General features: G+C 42.3%; 1 protein-coding gene, 1 non-coding gene and 1 pseudogene across 2 annotated transcripts; 1 reads left to right on the forward strand and 2 right to left on the reverse strand.

The window, feature by feature from the left end:
• Window positions 1-70: 70 nt before the first annotated feature.
• On the reverse strand, window positions 71-1,365 carry LOC112415534 (recombining binding protein suppressor of hairless pseudogene; annotated as a pseudogene).
• An 8,054-nt stretch (window positions 1,366-9,419) lies between these two features.
• LOC112415529 (zinc finger protein 233-like) lies at window positions 9,420-25,033 on the reverse strand. The gene is given in 6 exon segments (XM_024768577.1): window positions 9,420-10,083; window positions 10,086-11,825; window positions 13,174-13,269; window positions 13,808-13,934; window positions 16,888-16,949; window positions 24,970-25,033. Coding segments are annotated over 5 exon segments (2,007 nt in total). The 5' UTR covers window positions 16,903-16,949; window positions 24,970-25,033; the 3' UTR covers window positions 9,420-10,054.
• On the forward strand, window positions 20,207-20,279 carry TRNAG-CCC (transfer RNA glycine (anticodon CCC)). The gene has a single exon. It is a non-coding gene; the product is annotated as a tRNA-Gly (tRNA).
• Window positions 25,034-25,780: the final 747 nt, after the last annotated feature.

The raw sequence follows: 25,780 nt of genomic DNA on the forward strand, positions 1-25,780 counted from the left end.
TTTTTTTTTTTTTTTTGGTCAACATTTGGCCGCACTCAAGTCAGTGTACGTCCTAGCAAAATGACGGCAGTTAGGACACAACTCTTGCTGTAGATGACGTGACATTGGTCGAATCTGTGCTGACATTTGTGTAACTCCCCTTGCTCTTTGTGTTTGACTCATTAGGGGGCACTTGGCTGGAGTTGGCTCGAAGGATTGCTCCCACCGCACTGCAATGTGGCTATGGCGCCAGTTCTGGGGTGTAGGCCCTGGTTCTGGGGTGTTGGTGGAATAAATGATTTCATCATTACGGACCAAAGTCACTGGAACCTGGACTGCCTGCCGGACCCCTCTCCAACCTTCTAGGAATGCAGAAATGTCTGGGACAACACAGAGCATACTCTCTCCACGTCTGTACATAGTTTCAGCTTCTACATCCCCAAACCACACTCGTAAATTTGGAGTGAAATTCTGTCCTGTAAGTTCAAGCATTGCTACATCCCCACTGCCATTCAGCTGAAGACTGTCTGCGACAGGCATGGGTATGACTGGGGCAAGGACAGGGCCCATCGCCTGATAAAATGTATACTCTGCCTTATCCGTACTATTGATTGTCCAGGAAGCGCCACCATTTATCATCTCTTTATTTGGTTCTTTTGGGCATGGAGCAGCCTGAAACTGAATTATTCTTTCTTGAGAAAGGCACAAGTACATTCTTTCTGTATCCTTAAGGTAAAAGGCACATTTATGGAGCTGTGACACAGGATCATGTGCATCCAGTGATGCGGTCTGCTTATCAACTTTCCTAATTATCAATCTTGGGAGTGCCATGCCAGTAACTGAACACACAAGTTTGACTGTTTGTCCATAATGGATGTATGCATCGCGGTCTGTGAATTCTTCTCCTTCTGATTCATCATCATCTCAGAGATAAATGTAAAATGCTCCCCACTGCCGAGAACTGGCATGGAAATTACCTCCTTCTACTTGCAAGGATCTGGTACTGTCTGGGATGGAAGTCGATTAAACAGAGCCACCTTTGTTACCGAGGCGATGCATAAGTCAGCATTTTTCAATGACTGCTTCTTTTTGGAAGCTTTGGAGATGACTTTTATCCGCTTGCTGAGGAACATACCAAAGTCATCACTGTTGCCACAGAACATCTTTACAGACAGCACGAAGTGCTTCCTCTTGTCTGAATCAGATATATACAATGTTTTGGCCGTGCAATAGTTCTTTCCTTCCAAGTTCGGCTGCTGCATTTCTTGGTCACTATTTCCTATTCCAATAAATGCACATGGTTGAGACTCTTGTTCAGAACAACCATCGCGTTCCATTTGTTCTTTTTTTTCCCTTCCATCCACTGCCCATAAGATACACATAAGGAGGAGGGCAAAACAACCTTTTTTCATTTCCATATGACTTCTATGCAGCTTTTGCATGAAGAATAAGTACTGTTTGATCCCCTCGCTCTTTTTTTTTTTTTTTTTTTTTTTTTTTTTTTTTTTTTTTTGCGGTATGCGGGCCTCTCACTGTTGTGGCCTCTCCCATTGCGAAGCACAGGCTCCATCTTCCACAAACTCTCGCCAAAACTCCAACCCTCCTGTACTATTTACTATTGAAAAAAACATCCACGTGTAAGTGGACCCATGCAGTCCAAACCCAAGTTCAAGGGTCAACTGTATGAAGAAATATGGGGGGAAAAATGTGTATTGGGACTTCCCTGGTGGCGCAGTGGTTAAGACTCCTTGCTTCCACTGCAGGGGGCACAGGTTCAACCCCTGGTTGGGGAACTAAGATCCTGCATGCTGTGCAGCATGGCCAAAAACCAAAAAAAAAAAAAAAAAATGTGTATAAATGCAATCACACACTCATCCCCTGCCGGTTCTGGGTATGAGAGAGCCCGGGAGCAGTGACTCTACAGTAACGAGTACACCTAGTACCCATATTTTGGCCTCTAATCACCATTCTCCACTACACGGAAGAAGGCCTCCTTGTTAAAAGGAGGGGCTAAGTTGGAGAAGGTCATTTCGAGGATGTGACCACCGGTTGATCCATGAGCTGGACTTGGGCAATTGGAGGCTCCTTGCCCCCTCCCCTGTCTTTGGAATATGCAGTCCACTTGCCCGCTCCCCACTAGAAGCTGCCCCCAGGACACAGCCTTGAGACAGTAAGGTGTTGTTAAGACCATCTGGATTGAATACATGACTGAACCCAGTTAGGGCCTCTATATAAACTTTTAAGACTCTGGCAGGCGGGTGCAGAGATCTATTTGTCTTGCAGTCACCAAAGACAAGCCTTGTATGTGAGCTCCCTTATTAAACCTGCCACCTCCCAACCTGAAGTGATCTGCCTCTTTCTTCAGTCTCTCCCTACCCTCTGTGTCTGGAGCTTCCGTTTCAGATTTCACCTAGGAGACTCCCAAGAGTGCAAACCAACAAGCTGGGAAAGTACAAGGTGAGCCTCACATGTCTTATGCCAGAAAGTAAGGGGGTGATTAAAGAATGATGGGTACAAATTAAAAGGACACAGAAGCCAGCCTAAAGGGTTCCCATGGCCAAATCTGGGTTAATTTAAGGATCAAAATAAGTGACAGTAACTGATCATAACACATTGAATAGATTAGAAATCCAAGAGTCTAGATTATATTAATAAATCAGTTAATGAGAGTTCAATGAAAAGCAGATATTTTCATGAACTCAAAGTACCACTCCACACACTACTTCCTGATTATAATGGAAAAAACTAGGAACTTTACAGTGAAAGGTCTAGCAGATATCATATGGGTCCAGTAATCGAAATTAACATCACCACAAATGGGATAAATAAAATTGCATGCCAAAAGAGCACATCATCACTTCCGTGATATTCTGGCCAAAGATGCATAAGCTGAATCTAATCACGAGGAAGTATCAGACAAGTCCAAATCAAGGGATGTTCTACACAAGAACAAAAATAACATGTGATCTTCTAAAGCGTCAAGCTCATGGAAGTCTGAGAAACTATTCCATACTGAAGGAGCCTAACGTGCTGTAATGACTAGACGCATCGTGCGATCCTAGATTGGATAATTTTGCTATAAAGGACATTGTTGGGGCAATTGATGAAATGTGAATGGAATATGTGGATTAGATAGTAGTAATGTACAAATATTAATCTCCTGATGTTCATTGTTATAAAGTGATTGTGTAGAAAAAAATCCGTATTTGTAATAATATACACTGAAGTATCCAGTGGTGATGGGGCATCATGACAGTCTCAGAGTTCAGGGAAGGAAAATCCCTTGTTACTGTACTTGTAAGTTTTCTGTAAGTTTGAAAATAATTGTTTCAAAGATGTAAGGGGGGGGATTGTAGAGTTACCTTCCTGTGTAATTATGAAATTAGCTGCTACTAAGACTTTTGTACTGGTTAGGATAGACTCGATACTTCAGATAACCCCTGAAATCTCAGTGTCTTAGTGCAAAAAAGATTTCTCACTCAAGTGATGTCCAACAGAGGTCAGGCAGTCCTTCATCTTGTGGCTACATATATGGAACAGGTGGCACCCATAATTCATGGCTAGAGATCACTGTGGAAGAGGAAGGAGAGAATCACCTGGAATGTTTTTAGGGGCAATGCCAGGAAGTGGTGCACATAATTTTTGTCCTCACTCCGTTGGCCAGAATTCAATCATATGGCTCCAATCCATATTGGAGGATGTGAACATAGTCTTCTCATGTCCCCATAAAGAGAAAACAGTGTGTTGACCATATAGGAGTGTTTCTGTGATACTCTTAAAACATCACTTCAATAAACTTTCTCTCATGTGGTGACTAGTGAACTTAAGGGCCTGCGCATTGATTAAAGTTCTCACCACATTTTATTTATTTTATGAATACACTCTCTGATAACTTGTATGACCTGACATTAGAAAAAGAACATTAGGTTATTTTTCTAATACGGTCTGTTTAATAAATCTGAAGACTCACCCCAATTACAATTTTCTTCCTGTGTAGAAGGTATGGTAGCAGTTTGAGCATTGACGATAGCCGTGGCTACAACCATCACATTTATGGATTTTGTTCTGCATAGATGTTTAATGATTGGGGAGACCGGAGGTATCTCTGGAATCCTTGCCATGCATGATACCAATAGAGTCCATCAACAGTGTAGGAAAACTGATGTCTTCCAAGAGTGAAGTGCTAACTGTAGCCCTTCCTGTAGCACGACCTTCATGGATTGGACATAAATAAGTGTGCATGCTGTTTACTAACACTTGAGGTGCAAATGAGGCCCCTACAACACTGTGCTATATTGTCTGTTGGTCATATGGGCATCATCACTTCTTTTTACGACTGAATCTGTTAAGGGCTCCTGTATTAAAAGAGAAGACAGGAACAGCATAGCTCAGAATCCCCTTCCCCAGGTGTTTCTTGGTGACAGTTGGCCATTGAAAAGGCACTCACATGAGACTTAGGAAGCATAGGAAGAAAAGGCATTATTCTCCGGAGGCAGTTGCAGGAGGAATCGTGGACAGGCATGAGCTTCCAAGCATCCAAGTGAGCTTCTTAAGAATCATCCAGGGAATTCCCTGGTGATTCAGTGGTTAGGAGTCTGTGCTTTCACTGTTGAGGGCCCAGGATCAATCCCTGGTCGGGGAGCTAATATCCCACAAGCCTCGCGGTGCGGCCAAAAAAAAAAAAGAAAGAAAAAAAAACATCCATATTGATGCTGCTGTGAGTGTAACTGCTGTGTATGCTGAGCCACAGCTGTCATGCCAGCCAGGTGCAAAGGCAGCTTAGCTACTGAGGTTATTCTAGACGACAGCTTATTCCCTTTTTCAGGCTCATTTGCTTTTGCTTTTCTGTTGAATGATTCCAATCATAAATAAAGCTTTTAATACTTAAAAAAATATATCACCCATATTGGTACTATAGACTGAGATAGCTTATGGGGCTTTCCGCATCTTCACCAGCTTCAGAGAAATCCCCTGAGTATCACTCATGTTGCTGCTGTAGACTGAGATTCTTGAGATTGTCAGCAGCTTCTAAGAAAGCTCTTGAGAACCCAGTTTGGCACTGCAGGCTGGTGTTGGCTTCCCTGGTCAACGTTCCCTTAGCTCTTCCAAACGTGTGCGTGCCTCTTATTGCCTGTATTAAAAGCATTCATGCCTGCAGAAACTAACACAACGTTGTAAGTCCACTATACTCCAATAAGAATTATTACTCCATGGGAATTCCCTGGTGGTCCAGTGGTTAGGGTTCCGTGCTTCCACTGCAGGGGGCACGAGTTTGATCCCTGGTTGGGGAACTAAGATCTAGCATGCCATGTGGCAGGGCAAAAAAAAATTATTACTCCCCGCCCCCCCACACACAAAAAAAGCATTCATGCCTAGAATATACAGAGTGGCATCTGGTTCTCTATTGAACCCTGACAGGTCAAGTACTGACCATATGTATAGAATTTCTGTCCTCCTGTGCAGACTCTGATGAGTAAGAAAGTCTGAACTATTATTCGAAATAATAAACTCTTCACATGTATATGGTTTTCTTTTCCTCATGCACCTCTGATGAATAAGATGAGTTTCACATGAAGTCCTTAATATCTTTTTCCTATATATGGAAGCTTCTCTCCCATGTGGGTTCTGAGATGGACACGAAGATGTGAACTCCAAATAAGCCCTTACTCCACTCATCCCATTCATGGCTGTTTTCATTCTTATCACATTCATTATATTTACAGGATTCACCCCCTGAGAGAACACTCAGATGAGTGTGAAAACTCAGCTATATGCAAAATCCTTTCCATACACATAGCACTTGTAGGGTTTCTCCTCCTTATGGACTCCAGTGAATATGAAGGTATTTGCTCTCTCTGAAGCTCTTTCCACTGCTATTCACAGTAAGTCCTCCCTCCTGAGTGAAAACTAAGTGGACTTGAGGAATATCGCTTGAACTGAACTTGAAGAAACACTTTCCAGTCTCGCCGCATTTTAGGATTTCTCTCCAATGTTCACCCTCTAGTGGACACGATGGGAGTTCCTGTCAAATCCCTCTCCACATTCCTCACTTGTTTAGAATTTCTTTCCTATACTGTTGAAACACAAGTAAGTGACCTAAAGCCAAATCTCTTACCATGCACACTATACGTGTAAAACTATTATTCCCATGTGAACTCAATGGTGTCTGTAAGAGATGACTCCCTTCTAAAGCCCTTACCATATTTATACTGTTTTCTCCCTGAGAGAACAAATTGATGTCTGGGAATATATGAGCTGATCAAAATCGTACCAACTATGTTCTCTGATCATAATGGAATCAAACTAGAAATTAAACTAAGAAGCAAAACAGAAAACTCTCCAAACATTTGGAAATGGAATGAAAATAAAAATACAACATATTAAAATCTAGGGGTGCTGAAAGGGAAATTCATGCCACTAAATGTTTACCTTAGTAAAGAGGAAAGGTCTCAAAACAATAGTCAAAATCCCACTCAGATAACTAGGAAAAGAGAAAAATAAATCAAAAGTAAGCACAAGAAAGGAAATAATAAAGAGCAGAAATAAGTACAATTAAAAACATAAAAATAAAGGAAAATCTATGAAACAGAAAGCCGATTCTTTGAAAAGATCCATAAAATTGATAAGCTTCTAGCAAGACAAAGACATTACCAATATCAAGGATAAAATTGGGGATATAATTACAGATGTTGCAGCCAATAAAAACTTAATAAAGGACTTCTATGAACAACTCTATCCAGGTAAACTTAACAACTTAAGAGAAATAGACCAATTCTTTGAAAACCAAACTACCCAAATTCACCCAATATGAAATAATCTCAATAGTCCTATAACTATTGAAGAAATGTAATCCATAATTTTAAAACTTCCAAAAAAAGAAATCTCTAAGTCCAGATAGTTTCACTGGAGAATTCTACTAAACATTTGAAGAAGCATCAGCACCAATTACACACAATCTCTTCCAGAAAATAGAAGCCAATATTATCCTGATACCAAAATTAGAGACAGTACAGAAGAAAGGAAGAAAGAAAGAATGAAAGGAAGAAAGAAAGAAGTTTATTTAGTCTGTAGCTAAGTGAAAACTTGAAGCAATCATAGAAATGTGACTGTTAATTATGTTAGGTGTGATAATAGCTTTCTGATCTTGTAAAAAATAGTCTATATTTGAGAGATGCCTATAGGTGTAAGAGATGCCATCAGGGATTTGCTTTAAATTATTTCAGCATGTAAGTTAAAAAGGAAAAAGGGATAGATTAAGCAAATGTGGCAAAATCTTGACCATTGTTAAATTTGGGTGATGAATATATGGGGTCCATTTTATTTTCTCTTTTTGACTATTCTGGACGTTTTTCATAATTAAGAATTAAAGTCTTGAATTTTTAAAGCCTGAATTTTACCAATACTGCCACTTGTATGAACTAGGGCAATGGTTTAACCCTTCCTCATGTTACAATGGGAATAATATCACTTACCTCACTGAGGCTTCAACATAGTAGGAATGGTGATCTTGAAGTATCCCTCAACGGATGTTAAGCTCTCTTTGTAAGAGTCATATCCCTTCTGAGAATGGACAAGATGTTTAACCAAGAAAGGAAATACTACTTTCTGGAATTTACTGAACTATCCCCCTTCCGGAAAAGGAGAAGGCAAATATGACAGAGAGCCCATAATACTAGGTCAGTGGGGATGAATGGAAAGCTGAATTCCCACTCCCCACCTCCCCACCTCACTCCCACCACCCACAGAGGTGAGGCAGTCCTAGGCAGTGCTCTAATGCCCCCTACTAGGCTGAACGGGGACAGCTGAACTTTCAGCAGCAAGGAGGTAGAGGCAGTTGGCCCTCTGCCACCCCCCCACCAGCGCCCCCACTCCCACACACACAGTGTCAAAAGGGCCCAGAAGGAAGGTGAACTTCCATTCCCATTTGGACCTGTGTACTACACCTAAACAGGTGACTTCCTGACAAAAAAGATCAAATGGGATCCAAAGTCTAGCAACATTGTACCCCAAATATCCAGGATACAATAAAAAAAAAAAATCACCCATCATACCAAGAACCAGAACAATCAGAATTTGAATGAGAAAAAAACAATCAACAGACATCAATACCAAGACAATTTAGATGTTGGGATTATCTGAAAAGGATTTTGAAGTAATTACATAATCCTCCTTTTTGTCTCAGCTAGTTTGAGTTGGGTTTTCTATTTCTTACAATTGAGAACATCCTAACGGTTATAAACATCCATGAGCTCCGGTAGCCCACCCCAGTGTATGGTGTTGGCCCTGGATTTCTGATGGTAACATGAAACTTGAGATACCATAGAACTTAAGCAACCAGTGTCCTGGAAGGTAAGGTCCAGAAGAAAAAAAAAATGTGAACAACTAGGTCCTACAGTATAGCACAGGGAACTCTACTCAATATTCTGTAATAACCTATAAAGGAAAAGAATCTGTAAAAGAATATATATATACACATATATATACATATTATATATATATGAATTACTTTGTTGTGCAGTTGAAACTAACACAACATTGCAAATTAGCTATACTCAAAAAAAAACAACAAAGCAAAACAGCTGTAGGAAACTGTCCACTACCTCCAGTAAATATACACCTGAGTAAACGGTTCAAACAAGCAAACTTGAAAAATACAGAAGCATCTGAGAAGCATGGGGTGCTGTCCAAAACGCTCTGTGCCTTAACAGCTTAGTTCAACATCCAAAATGCATATTATAATATGTTCTCCCTTCTTTGTAGACCCTTTGACAGGAAGCTTTATGGAATGAAAACCAAGTTTTTCTTTTTCCATTCAGTCTTTTTCTGTCACCAAAGACCCAACAAAAGAAAAAAACCTATAAAGGAAAAGAATCTGTAAAAGAATATATATATACACATATATATACATATTATATATATATGAATTACTTTGTTGTGCAGTTGAAACTAACACAACATTGCAAATTAGCTATACTCAAAAAAAAACAACAAAGCAAAACAGCTGTAGGAAACTGTCCACTACCTCCAGTAAATATACACCTGAGTAAACGGTTCAAACAAGCAAACTTGAAAAATACAGAAGCATCTGAGAAGCATGGGGTGCTGTCCAAAACGCTCTGTGCCTTAACAGCTTAGTTCAACATCCAAAATGCATATTATAATATGTTCTCCCTTCTTTGTAGACCCTTTGACAGGAAGCTTTATGGAATGAAAACCAAGTTTTTCTTTTTCCATTCAGTCTTTTTCTGTCACCAAAGACCCAACAAAAGAAAAATAGTGAAACTTACACTATACACAACTGATGGTACACTGTCCAGAGAAAGTCTTAAATGATGCGATAAAAAATCGAGCCCTTTACTGCTTGAAAAGTGGAGCTGAGCAGGATAGGAGCCAAAGGCAAAAATCTAACACTCAAATTGTAGACTGCATGATTTAACATATTTTTATTAAATTATCATTTCCTTGAATTAATTTTTAAGGTTTCTTCCAAGAATCCTTTTCCTAGTACAATTTATCGTGACTACTTGGGATTGAGCTCACTAACATTTTCAAATGTTTGTCCTATTCCTCTCCTTCAAGTGAGACAAAGTCCAGGGCACCTGCTCTGTTTGGCACTGGTTCCAGGTCACGGTCATACAAGCAGTAAACAGACCTCCTGCCCCCATGGAGCTTACATTCTAGTGGACATGGATTTTGTCATGTCCATCATTATACTTTTCCTGAAGTCCTGACGGTACTTCTCATTTTTAAAGCTTCTCCCCCACGTAGATTCTATTGAATGTAAAGGTTCTGACTGAAACCTACTGCACCATCCTTACAAGGTTTCTCTGCTGTGCATTCTCTTGAGAATTGTGACATTTTGGGCTCTGCTGGACACACTGGCCATACTCATACAACAAATAGGTCTCCTCCAATGGAATTCGGATGGCTGTAAAAAAAAGCAGCTCCCTCCTGAATGCTTAAAATACAACATTTTATAAACAGCCCCTGTTGTGGGCGTTTTCTGATGAAAATGAGAAGTCTAAATTCTGAAGAACACTTTTATCACACTCTGCATGTACTGGATTGATCACCACTATGGACTCTCTGATGAACCTGAAGACATGAACTCTTGCTAAAGCCCTTACCACAGTCAAAACATTTGTAGGGTTTCTCTCCTGTATGGACCCTCCGATGGGCTTGAAGATGGGAGGTCTGACTGAAGCCCTTCCCACACGTGCCACACTTATAGGGTTTCTCTCCCGTGTGGATCCTCTGATGAACGTGAAGGTACGAGTTCCAGATGAAGCCTTTCCCACATTCCTCACACTTGTAGGGTTTCTCCCCTGTATGGACTCTCTGATGGGCTTGAAGATGGGAGCTCCAACTGAAACCCTTCCCACACACATCGCACGTGTAGGGTTTCTCTCCAGTGTGGACCCGCTGGTGGTCTTGAAGATGTGAGCTCTGACTGAAGCCTTTCCCACATGTGTCACATCTGTAGGGCTTCTCTCCTGTGTGGACTCTCTGATGGGCCTGAAGATGGGAAATCTGACTGAAATCCTTCCCACATGTGTCACATCTGTAGGGTTTCTCTCCCGTGTGGACTCTCTGATGGGCCTGAAGATGGGAATTCCGGCTAAAGCTCTTATTACACACATCACATTGGTAGGGTTTCTCGCCGGTGTGGATTCTCTGATGGGCTTGAAGGTTGGAGGCCTTACTGAAGTCTTTCCCACATACCTCGCATTTATATGGTTTTTCTCCAGTATGAACTCTCTGAAGAGGACCAGAGCTCTGACTGAATATCCTGTCATATGCCTTCCATTTGGACGTTTTGTCTTGAGGGTAGGCTGTCTGATGGGCTTGAATTTGTGATGTCTCATTGAAGCCTTTACCACACAGCTCACATTTCCAGGATTTCTCGCCAGTGTTGTCTACACAGTGACTGTTGAGGTCTAAGCTATGACTGGAGGCCTTCCCACACCTGCCACCCCTACACAGATTCTCCCCCGGGTGAATGGGCTCATGAGTGGGAAGGGAGGAGTTCTGATTGAAGCTCTCAGCAGCACAGACCCCAGATCTGTAGGGTTTCTCCCCTGGGTTGACTCTCTGATGGGTCTCCGGATGTGAGCTCTGACCCAAGTCCACCCCACACTCATCATTCCCACTGCGTTTCCCTCCTCTGTGAACACTGTAATGAATGTGAAACACTGAGTTATACGCAGTGCCCTTCCCACACTCACTACACACGTGGGGCTTCTCTCCTACACGCAACTGCTGATGAAGTTCAACATCATAGCCAAGGCTGACACCTTTTCCAGTCTCATCAGAGGTCTGCTCTCCTGAGTGGATGATACTATGCTGGGATGTGTTCTTCACAAAGTCTTTTCCATGATTATTGTGGCCACAAGCTTTCTCGCTTTTGTGTACTTCCTGATTGCCATGGTGATGAGAGATCCTTCTCATGACACAGTGATCACACTGACACAGTTTATCTTTTATGTCAATTTGCTGACACCTACTCTGATAATTCTGTGACTCTCTCAGATACATTTTTCTCCAGAAATCCCAGGATGTCTGAGTTGGAGACTCTTGATTTTTGATACTTGTGGAACTCTCTCCTTGAAGCTTTCCTACATAGTTCTCATCTTCAGAAAGCTGAGCAGATTCTCCTGACCATGCCTCACAGGAGGAATCATCTTGTTTTGGCAACTTCTTGCCTTGCAGATTTATTATTGAGTCCTGAGTTCTGGTTAATTTACTTGTAAACTGTTCCCATATCTGCCAGCACATAAGGCCTTCATGTAAAAGCTGTCTTAATCCTGCTTCTTGAAGAGTCTCTATCTCATTTTGGTTCCCGTGTCCTGGAAGGATAAAGAGAATTCAGAGATGAAAGTCAGGACAAGTTCAGGGACAAAAAAATATTTCACAGGTCGACTGTGCTGGGAGACCCTATTCAACCAGTAGAGAGTTCAGCTGGACTCTGTCTTTGTTTTTTCATGCTTACGGAAACAAAGAGCTGATAAGTAGTAGCCTCCTATTCACTACGTGTTAATGAGACTCATTTAGAACTAATGTACCAAGACTGATGTATGAGGTCAAAATTAGAAATACAGTGCTACCGAGCAGGGGACTTGCTCAGCAAAAGTGAAAAGAAAAGATTTGCAAAGGGAAACATCTCCTCTGTCCTGATAATGAACCCATGAGATGATAACTTTATTTCCTTAATTCAGCCATTATATGCACATGTTAATACATAAGCTAGATTTGAGAGAATTCCTCTTTATTTCAATGATGTCCTAATATACAATATTCAACTAGTGAACATTATAACTGGGAATAAAAACTAGAAAACTTATTCCCTTAACTGACACATCCTATGGGAGTAAAAAATCCTATGATAATTATTGCCACTTAATTTGGCTGAATTTTCTGATAAGCCTGAATGGCTAATATTATCTTCCAGGTTTTGTAGATATGAATCTGCAAATACCAAAAGTCGCTGTGGTAGCCAGCATCCAAGACAATCTCCAGGAGGTATCCACACCCTATTGAAGTCCCCTCCACAACCTTTCAGGATTGGCCTGCAAAGCCAACAGGATATGGCAGACGTGATGGTATGTCACTTCCAAGGTTATGTCATAAAAGACACTCTGATTTCTGCCTTCTACTCCCTTGGGTGTAACTAGCTTGGGGAAACCAGCTGCCACGTTTTGAGGACATTCAGGCAGCCCTAGGGAGAGGCCTGTTTGGCAAAGAACTGAGGCCTCCTGCCAACAGCCAGGGAAGAACTGAGGCCTCCTGTCAACAACCCTGTGAATGAGCCCATCTTGGAAGCACATCCCTTGAGGTCCATCAAGCCTTCAGAGGATTGCAGCTCATGCAGACTCCTTGAGATCTTATGAGATCATGAGCCAGAACTACCCTAAGCTGCCCCCAGATTCCTGACTCACAGAAACTATAATGCCTGTAGCTCTAAACTGCAAAGTTTAAGAGCAATTTGTTATACAGCAATTGATGGCTAATACAAGTACCATAGAAATTAAAATTAGATTAGGCATTCATCAGAAGATTAACAGTGTTCTGAAATAATCCTTTCATCATACTGATATATTCTCCACTCATGAGCTGTCTGCAGGAGGAGTGGGCAGTGAGACCCACTTAGCATCATTCTCTGTGATCTGCAAGGACTCAGACCTGCATGGTTCTCACCTGAACACCCAGCTCCTTGGGCTTCTGGCTCCATCACCCAAAGCTTCTTTTTTCTCCCCAGCTGTAGTATCATATCTAATCTGAAAGGTAGATATCCTGTGAAAAAGAAATGGCACATGTGTAAGGTGAGTACACTAAAGGCAAAATTTTTAATTCCAATTCTACAGTCTTCATGCACTGTAAGTAGTATTTTTCCAAATTCTGATCATGACCTGTTGTACTAAATACCTCTTATGCTGTGATCTGGTAGACAAATACACAGATGTACATCACCGAATCAAGGGATCGAATGACTCAATCCTAACCACTATCTACTTTTATCACATCTCCTTTCCTGTCTTTAACTCACAATTTCTGTTGCACTATATGCAGTTCCTGACAAGAAGCTATGCTATTCCGTCCTATTTCATTAAATGCAATAATGACGCAATTTGCTAATTGACTTTAAAACCCCACCAAGATGTCACAACTACAGTTTGAGAAAATAGACAAGGTAGAGATGAGATGTCCCACTGGGATGAGGAAATTCAGGGCCCCAGATTCAGGGAAGCCTTTCAAGAGCCCCAAGTCTTAAACGTTTGAAACCAAGGCACTTCTGAGGGTTGACACTGAGTCACAGGGTGCCCGTCCTCACCCACTGAGACCAGGTTCCGGAAGTTCTCCAGCATCACGTCTTGGTACAGCTTCCTCTGAGTGGAGTCCAGCAGCCCCAGCTCCTCCTTGGTGAAGGTCACAGCCACGTCCTTGAAGGACACTGGCTCCTACGACATCAAGCACACACACAGCCTCAATCTTATGATCAGTGGCCACCGGGAGAGGGACGGCACTTAGTGGGTGGAGAGGGTGGGTGGGAAGTTGTTCTAGATCCTGGGGACCTTGAGTCTACCTTATGTAGTTTCCTCCTCTTCTCCAGTCCGCATGTCAATGCCACATGCTAAATACTGAAATATATTTATGATCATTGACTTTTTTTTTTTTTTTGGCCATGCCTCACGGCACGCAGGATGTAGGATCTTAGTTCCCTGACCAGGGATGGAACCTGTGCCCCCTGCAGTGGAAGTGCAGAGTCCTAACCACTGGACCGCTGGGGAATTCCCTTATGATAGTTGCTTTAAAATCCTGATCAGATGGATGAAACTTGAAGACATTATGCTAAGTGAAGCCAGCCAGTCACAAAAGGATTATGTGTATGATTCCACTTATATGAGATACCCAGAGTAGTCACATATATAGAGACAGGAAGTAAAGTGATGTTTGCAAGAGACTGGGGGGTGTGGGGGATAGGGAACTACTGTTTAATGGGTATGAAATTCCACTTTGAGAAGATGAAAACAGTTCTGGAGATGTGTGGTGGTGATGGTTGCACAACAGTGTGAATGTACTTAATACCACTGAACTGTACACTTAAAAATAGTTTGAATGGTAAATTTTATGTTATGTATATATATATATAGAGAGAGAGAGAAATTATTTTATTTTTGGCTGCACTGGGTCTTAGTTGTGGCACATGGGATCTTTAGTTGCGGCATGCAGGCTCTCACTTGCGGCATGCAGGTAGGATCTGCTTCCCCAACCAGGGATTGAACCCGGGCCCCCTGCATTGGGAGCATGGAGTCTTACTCACTGGACCACCAGGGAAGTCCCTGTTATGTATATTTTACCACAATAAAAGACGTCCACCAAGAGGTGAATGAATAACCAAATTGTGGTATATCCACGCAATGAAATACTATGCAGCAATAAAAAGGAACAGGTTATTGACCTGTATTCAAAAACATTCTGATGAACAAATGAAGCCAGACACAAGAAGAGCATATACTGTATAATTCCATTAATGTGAAACTCAAGAAACGATGAATCTGATCTGGAGTGACATAAAGTAAATCAGTTATTGCCTACAGCCAGGGATGTGGGATCGGGATTAACTGGGGCACCAGGTAACCTTTTTGGTGATGGAAATGATCTACATCTAGATTGTGGCAGTGGTCACGTGGGTATGTATATTTGTCAAAATTGATCAAATACATTTTTATGTGTATATTACATGTAAATTTCACCTCAAAGATGATTTTAAAAGACAAAATTAGGAAAACAAATCACAGAATGGAAAAAAAATATAGTACGTATATCTAACAAAGGACTTGAACTCACAAAACTTAAAGAACTCCTCAATAATAAAAAGTAGAAGCCACATTTTTAAATGGGCAAATGACTTTAACAAACTTTTCATAAAGGATATGCCAATTGCAAAAACCCATGAAAAAGTATTCAACGTCATGTATCACGAGCGAAATACAAATTACAGTCACGGTGAGATGTCATTTCATTCAAATGGCTAAAATAAAAAAGATCTACAACACCAAATGGCAGCAAAGAGGTAGAACGAACTGGAACTTTCATGCACCGCTAAGTTGTTAAATGGTACAAGCACTGTGGAAAACAGTTTATATTCATCTACCACTTCTAGATGTTTACCCAAGAGATATGAAAACATATGTCCTCCAGACCTGCGCAGAATGCTCATGGGAGCTTTATGCATTAACAATTAAAAGCTGCAAACAACTCAAAGGTCCTTCGAAAGGATAAGCAAACTGATATATTCATAAAATGGAATATAATAAAAAAGGAATGAATTACTGACACCTGCAACAGCACAGATGAATCTCAAAAACTTTATGCAGGGTGAAAGAAGCCAGACACAAGAGTACATACACTATGATTTCACTGATTATATTTAATTTGAAAACAAGTAAATCTAGTGATATAATGACAGATCAGAACAGTAGATGCCTCCCGGGGGTAAGAAACTGTCTTGAAAGAGACATGAGAGAAACTTTTGGGGTAATGTAGGTAATGTAAATGTTCTATTTCTTGTTTTGTGTAGTGGGCTAATGCAATTATACAACTTGCAAAACGGGGTATACAACTGTCATTGACCTGTAATTTTTGTAAGTAAATTATATTCCATTTTTTAAAGCCCTATGCAAAAATGTTATGAATCAAAGCAAAACTTAGAGGTACAGCAGTCTGTATGCTTAACTGTAGCTTCTGAAATGTTAGACAAAAAATAGAAACCCTTCTCAGACAATACACAGAAGAATGCTGAGTCATAAAAACTCTAGTGTTAACATTAAGTGAAAAAATAAAATTGAAAATTACACATATACTGTGATTATAATTATATTAAGTATAACTCATTCATAAGCAGTGTAGTAGTTTGGGTTTTCAAAATTTCTTGATATCTATGGATTTCTGTACTCTTATTTTTTTTTTTTTTTTTTTTTTTTTTGGAAGACAGGGGACATCACTAACTGCATCGGCAGGCGGACTCTCAACCATTGCGCCACCAGGGAAGCCCTGTACTCTTATTTTTGAAATGAAAATGATAAAATAAAACAAACCAAAACCAAAAATAAAAACTAGAACCAATAAAAAAGCAAGTACCTGGGAAATCCCTGGTGGTCCAGTGGTTAGAACTCAGCATTTTTACTGCAGTGGGCTCGGGTTTTATCCTTGGTCAGGGAACTAAGATCTCGCAAGCCACGCATGGTACAGCAAAAAAAAAAAAAAAAAAAAAAAACAACCCAAAAAGGCAAGTACCTGGCATATAACGAACACATGTTTTCTTCCTTTATCCTTCCCATGGGAGAGAAAAAGTATGTATCTAATCTTTGAGAAAAGAGATGTAATTTTAAGAGATAAAACTCAACTCACCTGGAACTTGGTCATTTTCTCCAGCCCCTTCTGGGGAAGGGCAGAGTCCTGGGAAGACACAACTGGCAAAGGAGAAGGAAGCCATGAGACGTAGGTCCAAGCCCAAGTGGTGGCTCTGTGTGAATCACTAGCCCCCCAGCCAGGGGCCCCTGTGCAGTGAACAAGCTGCTCAAGTCTAAGCAGTGAGGCTCACACAAGAGTCCCTTGTGGTGGCTCCCAGGGTTCAGGGTCATCATTCTCGCCCTGGGTATCAGGGGAAAATGAAAGGCAGTGGAATGTACCGGTATGAGAGTGCCAACAGGTCTGGGGTCAATCCGGGTACTTCTACTGTGACATAATATACTGGTTGCCGCCCCCAGCTCCTGACACGGGGCTCCTGAAATCCTCGTAATTTCCTGGTTGCTAGGAGTGTCTTTTGTTCTAATGAGGTGACTCTTGGGGGGCTCCTGGATGGGGACTGGTCAGCAGAAAGGCCAAAGCTTGATTAGATGGCTTGGAATGTTCAGCCGCACCCCCTACTGTCCAGGGAGGGGAGAGGGGCTGGAAATGGAGTTAAGAGTTCATCACGCCCAAGTGAGGAAGCCTCCATAAAATCCCAATAGTATGGGGTTCGCCTTACGTCATACCATTTAACAAACTAGCAAATGTTAAGCGTTTCTCTGAGTTCTGTGAGCCGCACCAGCAAATAACTGACTCCGAAGTGGAAGAGTCTTGCAAACCTCTGATTTGCAGCCAAGTCAGACAGAAGTTGTGGGTAACCTGGGGGTCTTCTACTTGCAAACGGCATCTGAGGTGGGGGAGGGCGATCTCGTGGGACTGAGCCCTTAACCTGTGGGATCTGAAGCTACGTCCAGGAAAAGAGTGTCTGAATTGAGCTAAGTTGTAGGGCACCCAGCTGGTAAAGTAGAATTAATTGCTCGGCGTGGGGAAAACCCCACCCACATCTGGTGTCAGAAGCGTTGTGACGGTGCTGGGAGTGTGAGAATAGAGAGGAACACAGGAGGAAGACCGAGTTGTTCTTGCAGAGCTACTAACGCTGCTTAAATTAACCTCCCTCCGCCTCAAATCTGTCACCTGCAAAATGAGAACACTGCTTCCTTACAGGATTGCTCAAATGTGCGAGTCAAAGTGTGAACAGATGGAAACTTATAACTGATTCCACTTCAGAAAAGCAGGTAGATATTTTACATCACAAAACCGCTCTTGCAGTGGCTTCTCTTGTTGCGGAGCACGGGCTCTGGGCACGTGGGCTTCAGTAGTTGTGCCATGCGGGCTCAGTAGTTGTGGCTCGCAGGCTCTAGAGCGCTGGCTCAGTAGTTGTGGTGCACGGGCTTAGTTGCTCCGCGGCATGTGGGATCTTCCTGGACCAGGGCTTGAACCCGTGTCCCCTGCATTGGCAGGCGGATTCTTAACCACTGTGCCACCAGGGAAGCACCAAGGGGTCTTTTTTAACATCCATATTTCACCTTTATCTCTGACAAGTCTATAGTTCTGATTGGCTATATTACTTAATAATTTCTGGCCCTGTAATGATGATTCATTGATACCAGTATCTGGTTTTGTAAAAAGTTATAAATGCGAATTTTCTTCATGCAGCCAGAAGAGTCTCAATGGCACATCCCCCTCTGCCATGCTGACTGTAGTAAAGAAAAACTACTTTTTTTTTTTTTTTTTTTTGGGGAGGCAGACTCTCAACCACTGCGCCACCAGGGAAGCCCAGAAAAACTATTTTAAAATATGACTGCTAGTTTTTTTTCATTTTAAACAAGTTCGACAGAATGTCTCAATGAACAATACTGTAGTGGCCATAACAGATCCTAACTTATAAGGGTGCTTTGGGGATTAACTGAGCAAGTCCAATAGCCCCGAACAGGCAAGTCCATCCAGACAGAAAGTAAATTAGTGGCTGCCAGGGGCTGAGAGGTCAGCAAGTGAGAAGTGACAGCTCAGGGGCATGGGGTTTCTTTTGGGGATGAGGAAAATGTTCTGGAATTAGCTGGTGGTGATGGCTGTACAGCCTTGTGAATATACTAAAAACCAGTGAGTTGTATACTTTAAGGGTGACTAAAGCATACTTTAGTATACTACAGGGTGACTCTTACGATATGTGAATTATATCTCAAGATAAAAAATAGGGGGGAAAAAAGCCTTGGCTCAGTGCCTGGCGCATAATACAAGCTCTCAGTAAGTGATGGTATGATGATTATTGCTCCCATTTAATGGATGAGGAAGCTGAGGATTCATGAGATTAAGTTACTGACAATCACAGAGCTGGTGAGGACTGACTAACCTGAAATCCAACTCTGACTCCGGAGCTCGTGCTCTTAATCTAGTCACTGTGTCTCTAATCACAAACACACAGAAGAGATGGGAGGGGTGTCCTTGGGGAGGAGAGAAAGGGGAGTTGGAGGGTACACACTCTGCTGAAAGTGACCTGCTGAGCGATATGGAGCCAGGGCATCAGGATTCTACCGACTCTTCTGACAGCTCTTTGCGTCTATTTCCACATCTATACAACGGGGATAAGGAGAATATCGAGCTTATAGGGGTGACAAGAGGTTTCAGTGAATACGTGAGAATAAGCGTTAAATGTATGATAGCGCCTCATGTTCGTGGGTCCTGCTGCTTTAGGCAGAAGCACTCCCGTAGGGATGAGAGCAATGTATCCGCTCCCCAAAGCTTGGAAGACAGATCATTCATAACCCCCAACTCCCTTGCGCTGGCCCTATATTTGCTGCACTTTCCTGCTCTGCTCTGCTCAGCAACACGGTTTTGCAAGCAGACCTGACATTTCGCCATATTTAGAAGGAGAAAGCAAGTGGGGTCTGGGGTGCCTGCCTCAGCTCTGCTCACCTCTCACCCTTCAAATCCCAGTCCCCAGAAGTCTTCCACCGCCTGCGGGCGGTTGAGGGGATGGTGAGCGGTGAAGCATCTGTTTTACTTCTGAGATGATTAACACACTTTTTTAATCCCAGCGCCTAGAATATAATGAGTGCTCAAAACACATGGAATCAAAGGATGACCGAAGACACACTTTGTCGGGCAAGGATCAGACTGGTGCATCTCAGAGGTTCCTCTGAGCTGTAAAATTCTGAGGCTGTTTCTGATTGGGAGGAGGAGAGGATGAATTGTATCTTCCAATTTTTTCCTCTGGGTTTCTTTTCTTTTTTTTTTGGCCATGCCACACGCCTTGCGGGATCTTAGTTCCCCACCAGGGATTGAACCTGTGCCCCGTGCAAGTGGAAGCGCGGAGTCCTAATTACTGGTTTTGCTCAAGCAACACTAAGGTCATTCTTAAAAGTAAAAATGCTCAAGAACTTCCCTGGTAGTCCAGCGGTTAAGACTCTGCGCTCCCAATGCAGGGGCCCCAGGTTCGATCCCTGGTCAGGGAACTAGATCCCGTGTACCGCAACTAAGACCCAGCACAGCCAAATAAATAAATAAAAAGTAAAATATTGATAAAAGGAATAATTATGGGCTCTGGATAAGGCAATCCCTATTTATTTATTTATTTTAAAACATTCATTCATTCAACATGATCAGGTATTTACTCAAATACCTGAGAGTTCTTCCTCAGAGAGTCCTCAGAGTTCTTCCATGGACATGCTTTATATACTTTAAATCCCCTGCTCCACCACTTCCCTTCTTCTCCAGTTCACTGCCCTTTTATATTTAGGGTCATCCCTCTCTATCTTATTAATGTACATCTTATTTTTTTTTTGTCCATGCCTCGCAGCATGTGGGATCTTAGTTCCCCGATCAGGGATCGATCCTGGGCTCCCTGCAGCAGAAGCACAGAGTCTTAACCACTGGACCAACAGGAAGGTCCCTAATGTACATTTTAGTTATTCATCTTGCTTATATCAATCCACATTTTTGCAGTGTAGGCCGCATTGTTTTAGTCTCTTTCTCCAGTGCCTAGAATAGTTCATGGCATGAAGCAGGCACTCAACACAGATTTGTTTTAAAAAAAAAAAAGGTGAATGACTGAGGGGACTTCCCTGGTGGTCCAGGGGTTAGAACTCCATGCTTCCATTGCAGGAGGCGCGAGTTCGATCCCTGGTCAGGGAACTAAGATTCTGTCTGCCACAAGGGGTGGCCAAAAAAAAGGTGAATTACTGAATGAATGGTTGATAAAGATACATCCTGTATTATATTAGCTGACCACTTCATTACTATTCACCAGGATCTTTCATTCATTCATTCAACAAATACTTACTGATTATCTAGCCTGTACCAGGCACAATTCTATATATTAAAGATACAGCGGTGGATAAAATCCCTGCTGTCATGAAGCTGATATTATAGTAGAGGATGGGTAATAAGCCAACCAACAGATAAGTATATAATATGCTAGCCACTGGTAGACACTGCTAAGAAAAATATGGCAGGGAAAACGGGGATGGAGAGAGATGGGGAGGTGCTATTTTAGGAAGGACGGTTTCAATTCTAGTGCTGTAGTTCCTGGGTGAGTGATGCTCTGCAGATCAATTACCCTCTTGTGCCTCATTTGTAATAACATGCGGATAATAACAGGGATATTTTGAGGAATAAATGAGTTAATACGTGAAGAGCACTGGAAACTCTGCCTGACTCGTAATAAGCTCCCAATAAACTCTACCAGGTTATTGTTATGACTTCGTGATGATACAGAAATGGTGCATTACTCCTGGTTTGTTCTAAGTAAATATGTTTTAGGACATGAAAAGCATTACCAATAACTATATATCAACTTGTAAATACTCTCAAAAGCGGTGGCTTCTGAGTATAGCCAAGAGTGAGTGAGATAAAGGAGAAGTAATACCTATGTGGATCGTTTTTATTGTTTTGTCACTTAATCCATTTTCAGGAATTCAAATAACCATCGCTCAGAGCTGCAGGCCCCTGCAGCTATCTACCAACTGAACACCTGTACCAGCCACAAACACTTAACTGAATAACTTCTCTCTGTAAACCTTGTCACAGTGCTGGGCACACTAGAAAGAATACAACACAGTCCCCACAACATAGGAATCAAGACCGATTGGAAACCATGAGCAAATTAAATTCCAAATGAGAAACAAAATCCATAACCTTCTTTAACTGCAACTCTTTCAAGGGGGCCCCTAGCTTTCTCACTAGCCACCATTCTCCTAGTTACTATGTGAAAACTTTGGAACTGTTAATGTCCTCTCTCTCTCTTGACCTCTATATATTTACAATAATCTAGTATAAATCCTCTTCACTTAAGGTCTGGATTTTGTATTAAAATACTCAAGCAAAAAAAAAAAATAGGAGGGTGGATTATGTAAGACTGACAAACAGTATACAACAGTTGAAGGTTTGACAAGGGTTGATGGCTATGTGAGAATTCATTATATTATTTTCTGTACGTTTTTGCTAGAAAATGTTCATAATTACAAGTTACCAAATATAAAAGTACTACAAGTACGATAAAATTTTTGAGAAGCATAGAAAAACATATATACAAAGAAATAACTAAAGAGAAATACATTAACATGTTTACAGTTATCTCTACATTCTGGATAATTATGGATAATTATTGGCTTTCTTCATCTATTTCTCATATTTTCTATGAAGAGCACAAATTACTTCTATAATCAGAATATGAATGTAACATCATATAAAATTACAAGAAATTAATTAGGACTTCCCTGGTGGCGCAGTGGTTAAGAATCCGCCTGCCAGTGCAGGAGACACAGGTTCAAGCCCTGGTCCGGGAAGATCCCACATGTCACGGAGCAACTAGGTCTGTGAGCCACAACTACTGAGCCTGCGCTCTAGAGCCCAAAAGCCACAACTACTGAGCCCATGTGCCACAACTACTGAAGCCCGTGCACCTAGAGCCCGTGCTCCACAACAAGAGAAGCCACCGCAGTGAGAAGCCTGCACACCGCAACGATGAGTAGCCCCTGCTCGCTGCAACTAGGGAAAGTCTGCGCACAGCAACAAAGACCCAACACAGCCAAAAATAAATAAATACATAAATAAAGTAAATTTAAAAAATAATTAAATGAGCACAGCCTTCAGGTCCTCTAAGATCCTAAATTATTACCAAATGACCCTCCCTCCTTCATTCACAGGGGTTATTTACCATGTTAGAACTGAAGGAGAGTGTTACCCAACCGACATGCAGCAAAGCCAGTCTACTGACACCAGGTGGTAGTGAAGCAAAGTATAGCATTTACTGCAGGACACCAAGCAAGGAGAACAGGCAGCTCATGTTCAAAAGACCCAAACTCTCTGATAGATTTCAGCGAAGAGTTTTTAAAGACAGTGTGAGGGAGGGGATCACAGGTGTGTGATCAGCTCACGCACAATTCTCTGACTGGCTGATGGTGAGATAACAGGGTGCTGTTTCGGGAATCTCAATCATCAACCTGGTTCCAACACATCTGGGATCTACCTGCTGGTGGTCAGCATGCAGTTAACTTCCTCCACGTGGTGGGGGGTTTAGTATCTGCAAAACAACTCAAGGATGTGGCTCAGGATATTATCTCTAGCCCTTGAGGAGGAACTAAAGGTCCTCCTTGACTTTGTTTTACGGCTAAACTATTATTTTTGTCTTGCTTGACTGTTTTCCTTTGTTTCTGCGTTTTCTCACTTCTCTGACTAAATTTGCTCTTTGGAACTCAGGGAAGGCCTAGGAGACTAAAGCTTTTTTTATAAACAAGAGGTGAGGGACACACGGTGGGTAGGGGAGGTCTGTCCCCAAGAAGGCCCCAGAGTGTCCCGCTCAGTTTCAAGAGTATGGCTTAAAGGTCAAGAACACAGGCTGCCTGGGTTCAAATTCCCAGTTCTGTCTCTTCTCTGTTGTTTGACTTTGAGAAAATTACTTAAATTCTTCACCTATCAGTGTTCTCATCTGTAAAATATAGATAATAACCACATCTTTGTTATGAAGATTAAGCTAATTAATGCATATACAGGCTGTAGAAGAGTACCTGGCATTCACTATGTTAACAAATTATTATTACTCATTCATCAACACGTCTCATCCAACCTCCCATTTATTCTATAAACATTCGACATTTGCCCAGGAGTAAAAATCTGCTAATGAATGAAGGAAATCTGTTGCCCAACTGAGAGTAGAAATGACACAGCACGATAAATTCTCTCACTTTGGGACAATGTTGCCAGGAGTCATGGGTCATTCCCTCCTCTCTGCAACCTCTTTGAGAAATCAGGGTCGGGAAAGGAAAGATATAATCGTGTCTCAGGTCCAGGATAAATCACAGCGGACATCCCCAGGCACCAGCTGGGGGAGAGACCCACTCCTTCCTTTAAAAAAGGTCGTGGGGGGCTTCCCTGGTGGCGCAGTGGTTGAGAGTCCGCCTGCCGATGCAGGGGACACGGGTTCGTGCCCCGGTCCGGGAAGATCCCACATGCCGCGGAGCGGCTGGGCCAGTGAGCCATAGCCGCTGAGCCTGCGCGTCCGGAGCCTGTGCTCCGCAACGGGAGAGGCCACAACAGTGAAAGGCCCGCGTGCCGCAATAAATAAATAAATAAATAAAATAAGAAAGGTCGTGGGGTCATTAGGAATCCACGAAAAACCCCTCTTCCCGCAGGGGTCAGAGAAGAGCCAGTGGCTCTGCAGCTGGAGCTCAGAACCCACCGCGGGCTCACAGAGGCTTTCAAGGACTGAGCGCTTCTCAAAATAAATAAAAGACTGAGAACGACCGACCGCCTTTTCGCAGGTGCCAGCGACCGGTTCTAAGCATTTTCACATCACGTAAATCTCACCACATGCCTACTAGGGAGGCACTACTATTAACTCCACTTTGCAGACGAGAAATGGAAAAGTGAAATAACTCTACGAAGAGTACATCCCTAAGAGACCGCAGAGCGTGCAGAAAGTAGCGGAGGCGAGGGAAACCGAGCGTCCGGAGACTCTCAAACCCGGAGATCGCGACCCCTGCCCGCCTACAACTCGGGTACGCGCGAACAGCCCCAAACACCGAGGTGACGAAAACCGTCGCCCCTGCCCTCCACGGCTTCTATTCCCCAAGGGCGAGGGTGGCACCTGCAGATTCCACGCCCAGGCAGACTCGGAAGAGACTCGAGTTCTAGGCACTGACTCACCTCCCCGCAGGTACTGATAACCACGGCCTCTCACTCCTGAAGCGGAAAGGCCCGGACTACACGCCGTTCCTGGACCACACTTCCCAGAATCCCTCAGCGGAACAAAGGGCTACACCTCTTCCCTTCGAGAGCGGAAGTGGCTCTGACTACCCGGCGCTGCTGGACTACACTCCCCAGAATCCTCGGCAAAGTAATGCCACGTTTTTTTCGTTTGCTTTGTTTTGTTTTTAAATATAAGCCGGTTCAGTTCAGTCAGTTTGGAGACGCTATTAGCGCTTGATCTTTTTATTTTCCTTCCTTTCTTCTCTTCTGGAGGGTTTTTTGTTGTTGTTGTTGTTTTAATTACATTACTAATAAGTAAGACTGAAAAGTAAATGTGGCTGTATAGCAAAGAAAGGCGAAGAGAGGATCTCAAACTCGGTTTATTGCCTTCTTTACTCTCCTTGTGCCTGGATACATGTAGACCCCGACAATGTTTACCTAGCATGAGCTATTCATTCCAAGATGCTAAAGACTCAGGAGAAGGAAAAGTAACCTTTGATCAAGCCACAATATAAATAACGACGTTACCACTTTTGTTGGTTTTAATTGCTCATTTTGAAATCTGGAGTTTTCCAGCAAACGAAAGATGAATTAGCAAGAAGTGAAGGAAATACTGTACTTTGAAAGAGAAAAGTCTAGAATACAGGCATACCTCGGAGATCTCTGGTGTTAGATTCCAGACCATTGCAATAAAGCAAATATCGAAATAAACTTGAGTTGTATGAATTTTTTAGTTTCCCACTGCATATAAGTTTACACTATAATGTAA

This window comes from Neophocaena asiaeorientalis, unplaced genomic scaffold (genome assembly GCF_003031525.2).
Source record: "Neophocaena asiaeorientalis asiaeorientalis breed wild unplaced genomic scaffold, Neophocaena_asiaeorientalis_V1.1 scaffold629, whole genome shotgun sequence".
In the NCBI taxonomy this organism is placed as follows: domain Eukaryota; kingdom Metazoa; phylum Chordata; class Mammalia; order Artiodactyla; family Phocoenidae; genus Neophocaena; species Neophocaena asiaeorientalis.